The 7,973-nt window shown below is 31.8% G+C and overlaps 1 protein-coding gene across 1 annotated transcript in view; it reads left to right on the top strand.

Moving 5' to 3' along the window:
- The window catches only part of LOC108913016 (zinc finger protein 474-like), a 129,713-nt gene extending 123,606 nt beyond the window's left edge, over nucleotides 1–6,107 (top strand). Inside the window, exon 8 of the mRNA XM_018718469.1 lies at nucleotides 5,819–6,107. Coding sequence (XP_018573985.1) covers nucleotides 5,819–5,985 — 167 coding nt within the window. The 3' untranslated portion in view covers nucleotides 5,986–6,107. The remainder of the gene's footprint in view (nucleotides 1–5,818) is intronic.
- The last annotated feature ends 1,866 nt before the right edge of the window (nucleotides 6,108–7,973 follow it).

The raw sequence follows: 7,973 nt of genomic DNA on the forward strand, positions 1-7,973 counted from the left end.
ACGTCGCAATCGCAACAGTGGTATTTTTATGTACTTTTAAATTCTGGAACTCAAACTGTGCTCGAATTCCAGAATTTAAAAACCATTTAACACCACTGTTGCGATTGCGACGTCCGAAACACGATTTTCCGGCCCCTAAGGGGTCATTTTCCCGGTCCCAAACGGGAGATTCCAGTTGGCCATAAACTTTTCAAGCACAGTCAGAGTTCCAGAATTTAAAAGTACATAAAAATACCACTGTTGCGATTGCGACGTCCGAAACACGATTTTCCGGCCCCTAAGGGGTCATTTTCCCGGTCCCAAACGGGGAATTTCAGTTGGCCATAAACTTTTCGACCACAAATCCGGGTTTGGCTTTAAAATGCACCTTCGACCTCACCATATTCCGGAATTCATCTTTCAGGCCCTATATAGGCCATTTTTGGCCCCTGGGGCCAATTCCAGACGTGGAGGGCCATTTCTGAGCTCGGGATCGGATTCAGCGTCGAAAAATACATGGGAATATATATGTCCGACCCACAAGTCCGAACACTTTTTTTTTTGTGGGGCTGTGTAATATAAAGACAGAAGTTTACAAGGAAACATCTGAAATTTTACCGAAGCCAATATGTCATATTATAAATAGAATCTTTATAACCAGTAAAGTTCCACAACAATTTAAAATAGCAGTTGTTACTCCTATACATAAAAAGGGTAATGTAAAGTGTGTAAATCATTATAGGCCAATCTCAGTTATATCAACATTAGCGAAAATATTCGAAAAAGCTTTAAAAATGCGAATTGTAAAATTTTTTGATGAAAACCATTATCTCAGAGAAACAGTTTGGATATAGAGGTGTATCAACTAATCATGCTATTACAAAATTAGTAGAAGAAATGACAGTGTTTAGAAAAAAGTAAGCCAACATTATGCGTATTCTTAGATCTTGCTAAAGCTTTCGACACTGTTAGTCAAACTCAGATGCTTGAAGTCCTGGAGAACGCAGGAATACGGGGTACGCCAAATGAACTATTTAGAGATTACTTGTCAAACAGACGGCAAGTTGTAATAATTAATAATATGCATAGTAGAGAAAAAAATGTTAATTACGGCCTACCCCAAGGGACTGTGGTGGGACCAATTTTGTTTACATTATATATTAACAATATCCTTACTTCTTTTACATCCCGCCAAATATTTAGTTACGCAGATGACACTGTTATTTTATATAATGACGAAACATGGGAAATTTTTAAAAATAAAACTGAAATAGACCTCTCAATAATTTTTAATTGGTTTAGCCACAAATTGCTAACGGTAAACTACGAAAAAACATTTTTTATGCCATTTTCCAACAACATAAAATGTCTACCTAAATATTACTCTTTGTTACTGAAAGATAATATAATATTAAATTCTAAAAATGATTTTAAATACTTGGGAGTCACTATTGATTCTCATTTACGATGGAATGTTCATGCAAGTAACATAACCAAAGTACTAACTAACTTTTGTATCGTTTTAAATACCTAAAAAATATTTTAGATCCATCACACTTAAAAATACTATATTATGCAATAGTCCAATCAAGACTACAATATGCAATACTGAGCTGGGGTAGTGCTGCATATTGTCACCTTGGGCAAGTTGATATACTACAAAAAGGCATAATAAAGATAATTTATAATAAAAAGCTAATTTACCCATCTGAGACACTATTCCTAGAAACTATATAGAATACTCGATATTAGACAATTGTAGATGCACCAGATTATTCTCTTTATCTACAAGAACAAAACGTTTGAAAAAGTCAGTCACTGTTATTGTACAAAGATTGTATAAAGAAAACAATAATGCAAAAATTGACCTTTCACAAAGAAATATTAGTCTACGCTGTCGGACTCACCTTTCACAAAAAATCTTTAATAGTTTGCCATAAATGTATAAAATTTATTTAGGAAAAATAAACTCATTAAACATGATAAAAAAGATTTTTAAAAAATATATAATTACATTAGGTAGAACAGAAACTAGAAATCTAATTGAAATTCTTAACTAAATAGCCTTCTTTCAATGAAATTCTTCACTTTGGGCTTCAAAGCCAAACAAATTTTTATAGGCATCTTTCGTATGTGGATTCTATTCTTGCATCTTGGTCGAATAATAATTGCTATTACAATTGGGTATAAGAAACAGTCGTATCCGAACAAATTTATTATTTATCCAATATGCAAAGCAAACATCACAAACATAATTTGCAAAGGATAACAATTTTTTTTACATATATGTAATTTATCTTTAAAATGATTAGATGAAAAACAAGACTTAAATAGGTAATATAGGGTGTGCCACCACGAACTCCATCGATGGATATCTGGGAAACCGCTCGAAGGATTTTTTTGAAATTGTGCTGGTGTGATACGGACCGTGGGGCCTACCAAGCTAAAATATTTTCAAGGTCATCGTACTTCTGGTTGTACCGGAAGTCGATACGAACTTTCTTATTTTAACTGGAACCCCCTGTATATTATTGCATTTTTGGAAAGAGCACCTATTTTTAAGTAATAACATATAGCACACTCCATACTTAGGATTGACCGTTTCCGAGATATTTTGATTTTTAAGCAAACATTTACAGATGCAGACTGTCAGCAAAATTTAGTTTTCCCGGAAACGTAGGTTTACTTTTTTGTGTAAATTGGACATTTTGTAGAAGAAGACCTACTTTAGCGAATTTGACATGAAAATTTTCCAGTTTTTATACAGGGTGGTTAAAAAAAATATGGAATATGAAGTTTAGAAAATGTGAAAAACTCGAAATTTTTTAATGGAAACCTCTATTTTTTTTAATGTACTCGCATTCTGCAGTAAAATTAAGGGTAACTTTGTTAAAGTTTCCCTATTCCTAAACCCAGTGGTTTTCATTTTATTTACGAATAAACATTTCCCTTTTCTTAAAATACAGTTTCCATTTGTTTCGCACATTTTAGGTTGGCCGTGACAGGTAAGTAACAATCAACATGACAACTGCTGTCTCAGGTTTTTAATTGTCAAATGTATTTAGTTCCTTGTGGGTCGAACATCTAATAGAATCCGGTGATAGATGATATTTTATTTGGGACACTAAAAAATAGTGTGTATAGAACTCCGGTAATAACAAAGGAAAAGTGTATGCATAGGGTAAGGCAAGCATTTGAGCATCTATCACCGGATTCTATTAGAGCAGCGACGATGTGAAAAATGTTTAGAAGTTGAGAAATTGAAGGAAGACATTTTGAACATTTATTAAAATAAATTTGACAATTCAAAACCTGTAACAGTTATCATGTTGATTGTTACTTACCTACTTGTCACGGCCAACCTAAAATGTGCGAAACAAATGGAAACATCATTTTAAGAAAAGGGAAATATTCGTAAATAAAATGAAAACCACTGGGTTTAGGTATAGGAAAACTTTAACAAAGTTACTCTTAATTTTAGTGCAGAATGCAAATACGTTAAAAAAATACGGATTTCCATTTAAAAATTTCGAGTTATCCACATTCTCTGAACTTCATATTCGATAAAAAAAATTTGACCACCCTGTATAAAAACTGGAAAATTTTCATGCCAAATTCGATACATTAGGTCTTCCTCTACAAAATATCAAATTTGCACAAAAAAATAAATCTATGTTTCTGGGAAAACTAAATTTTGCTGTCAGTCTGCATCTGTCAATTTTTGCTTAAAAAACAAAATATATCGGAAACGGTCAATCCTAAGTATGGAGTGTGCTATATGTTTTCAACTTAAAAATACATGTTCTTTCCAAAAATTCAATAATATACAGTGAGTTCCATTTAAAATAAGAAAGTTAGTATGGAAGTACGATGACCTTGAAAATATTTTAGCTTGGTAGGCCCCACGGTTCGTATCACACCATCACAATTTCAAAAAAATCCTTTGAGCGGTTTCCCCAGATATAAATCTATGGAGTTCGTAGTGGGACACCCTATATGTACTGTACTGAATAATTTTAATTATTAATGAATGAATTATTGAAGCTAGAAAATTTACAACAAACCATTTTTTAATTAATTTATTGAGAGAATTGAAAATGTAAAATAGATTTTATATACAGGGTGTTCCAGTTTAGTTGAATCAAACATCAATCAGACATTGTATTTGAAAAAAATACTGATATTTTTTTATAAACGACGACGCCATGGTCATACTGTTTTTCGTTACTTACAAACTTACAAAGTATCTAATCTATATTTAAACACAGGGTGTTTCAGTTCTGTTGAATCAAATAGAACTCAATAAATAATTCAGAATTGCCTTATAAAGCAAAGGTCTAAGTCTCACCATTTTCACTGTACAGGGCTGTATTGATCGATTTTTAAAATCATATTATTTATGAAATCTTTGGTATTCTTATAAAAAATTGATTCAAATTTGGTGTGGTGTTGACCTTTACACATGTGCATAATCTACTGTAAAATTTGCAAATTTTTGTAGGTCAGTGGCGTAGGAATGGAGTGTAAAGCAGGACTTTTTAACTCAACTTCCACGCCAATGACCTAATAATCATTTGGGATTCATTTTTAGATACCGCGGACAATTCTACATAAAAAAGTATACTTGTTGAAAATCGGTACAGTGTATCGTTTTACCGAAAATCTCAGTTGAATGGGAAACCGTTCTTCTGATAAGAAATTTAGTTTCTTAAGCATAGGAAATGTTTTATTGTGCGATTGTTGAATTACTAATTTCACAGAAAATGTCTATAAACAATTCTGTTTTAAATTAGATTTTGCTTGCAGTATCATGTTGAACTACATATTGACAAGGACATTGTATTTAAGATCGTAGTTATAACAAAAAAATCCTATAGATCTTTCCTTTGAAACGAACAATTTAGTAGTTATTATGGTTTTATTCCATTTTGTGAAACCTAAGCTATTTTAGATGTAATAAAATTATAAAATAAAAATGGTAAATTTTACAAAAAATTTAAAAAATAATTTTCCAGTCAAATATAATTCGGAAAGTAATGCATTTACTGAATTTCGAAGATACCCGTGCAGCGTATCCTGCCACCGAGTTACTTTATGTGGATATAATTCAAGGACTGTTTACCTTTTTACTTAGTTAAGACCTAGGCCAACCCTTCATGAGATTAGGTTAAACTTTAGACATTTTCATGGGTGCTATATTTTAAAAACTACATTCTGTATCTCGAAAACTAAACTGTTTATAAAATAGATAGAGATAGAAATATTTTGATGTAGGTAGGTACTTAAATTACATCCTGTATATCTGCTTCAATATTTATATGAAAGAAGTTAGTACAATTTTTTGTAATTCTTAAAAGAAAAATAAATCATTATAACTACAAATGCGCTAATGCTCTTACTAATGTGAATACCTATTCGGAACAATCCTAGTAAAAATCGTGCAACCTTATTTATCTACGGGTTATTTTCTCGTAAATTTTTCAGAATGCAAAATAGTATGCCTTTTTAAGCAAACATGTGTAGGAACAATATAATTAGGGTTTCATTTACAGATCTTCTGTTTTATAAAAAATGACTAATGCAGCATCAGATCATGCAGTTGACTATGTAACAAAACTACACCAAATTTGGTTAAAATCGGCTTATTATTCATAAAGATAGAACAAATATTATCTCGTAGAGGAATCAATACCTTTGTACAGAACATGATATGAGATAGAATATTTTTTAGCACCACCTGTGATTGTTTGATTCATCTAAATTGGAACATCCTATATTCATTTATTGTTTTGATATGTAAATGTTAAGTGCGAATGTTTAAATACTTTTCTCTTCACAGCGTCTGGAGGAGTAGACTTTATTGGAACTTTCAATAGGATTTGGGAGAATCACTTGGCAGAGTTGGTTGAATGCAGACGGTGTGGTAGGAAGTTTTTCCCGGACAGAATTGAGATGCACGAAAAAGCATGCGCAGGTACACCTATTAAACTGAAGAACAAGAAATAACAGAGAAGTACAAGATAGCCAAACAATAAATGTACTTTATTTATAAAGGCTTTTTTTTATTAAAATTGATAATAATAGAATTAATTCAATGTAAGGATAGTGTTTTATGTAAAGCAAAAAGAAATTAAAAAGTCTATGTTGTAATAAAAATTGATGCTGAAATCTCGTTCGAGATTTTTATAAATGCACTGGAAATTCAAACATCCCAATTTTCATTGACAAAAAACACAGACATGCAGAAAAGTGGTCTTACGGTCAGATTCCGTTATTGTTACGTTTACGCTAAATATGAACCTGAAATCAGATTTTGGCACAGCCATTTTCGAGAAAGTGCCACCCAAATCTTCAAAAAATGGGTTATTTGTGAATATACTTAACGACGGCAATATTGTGGAAGAAGCTGGTCCGTATATTAGGTTCCATAGCCTTATAACCTTATTCTTGAAACCGCTGAATACGAAATCAGTTCGGCGCCATCACCCACCATTTACGAGAAAATCCCAAATCCTCAAAGAATAAATATCTCAAAATCCTGCCATATCATCAAATCCGTTAAATATGAAATTGAAGTTAGTTTGGCATCAACACTAATCTTGTCGACTAAATGCCCACTGAATTCCTAAAAAGGAATTTTTACGAATATACCAGGGAGGTATGCAATTTAGGATAAAAAATACAAGAACAATTTCGCTTATAACGAATTCTTTTGTTTTCAAAAAATCTATGTTGCGGGTTTCCCTTTCTCTTTTTACCTCTACTCTTTTCAACTTTAAAAGTAGTCCGTTCCGCCATTATATTCACGTCTCAATTACCCTAATACCTTTTTTCTGTTACCTTTAAATCTTGGTGAAATCGTTGACCTTGCTGTTCGCTATTGTCACCTAAATTATCCGGAAATAATCTACATGAGAGTCCATAATGTAGTTTCAGGTTCATTAAATATCCAACTATGTATTCTGACATTCTTCACCATTTCCACGATTAGAGTTTTATAATTATGACTGTGAATACCCGTATAATAATGTAAGCATTATTTAAAAGAGAAACAATATCAGAAAAAATTATGTATTCTTTGTTGAAGCCGATAAATATAACCATTTACCAGGAAATCGCTATTAATGTGTTATTAAACATCAAATTTTTGATAATTCTTTCTGTAATAATAAATTTATTTCAGCTCTGTAATAACGTTGTGGAAAAATAAGCTGAGGATAATGAATTTACTAGTAATATTTTATTTAACAATGAAACTGGTTATACAAGAGATTATATTACATTGCGTTGGTGTGTGTCCGTGTATACACGTTGTTCGTTGGCTCTCTACGATTTACCAGTTATATTGCCGCTTGTAAGTTTTATTTAATACTATTGTCAATTGTAATGATTGATAAAGCCTTAAGAACGGAAATTGAAGTCCCGTTTCATCTAACAAAGCACTACAANTTCCACGATTAGAGTTTTATAATTATGACTGTGAATACCCGTATAATAATGTAAGCATTATTTAAAAGAGAAACAATATCAGAAAAAATTATGTACTCTTTGTTGAAGCCGATAAATGTAACCATTTACCAGGAAATCGCTATTAATGTGTTATTAAACATCAAATTTTTGATAATTCTTTCTGTAATAATAAATTTTTTTCAGCTCTGTAATAACGTTGTGGAAAAATAAGCTGAGGATAATGAATTTACTAGTAATATTTTATTTAACAATGAAACTGGTTTTACAAGAGATTATATTACATTGACATGGTGTGTGTCCGTGTACACACGTTGTTCGTTGGCTCTCTACGATTTACCAGTTACGAGTTGCCGGTTACCAGAGCCAGTTACCAGAGCTACGAGTTGCCGCTTGTAAGTTTTATTTAATACTATTGTCAATTGTAATGATTGATAAAGCCTTAAAAGAACGGAAATTGAAGTCCCGTTTCATCTAACAAAGTACTACAATATTCATATAGATGTCGCTACAGGAAATACGTTTAT

The sequence above is a fragment of the Anoplophora glabripennis genome, unplaced genomic scaffold (assembly GCF_000390285.2).
Source record: "Anoplophora glabripennis isolate ALB-LARVAE unplaced genomic scaffold, Agla_2.0 scaffold907, whole genome shotgun sequence".
Taxonomy (NCBI): domain Eukaryota; kingdom Metazoa; phylum Arthropoda; class Insecta; order Coleoptera; family Cerambycidae; genus Anoplophora; species Anoplophora glabripennis.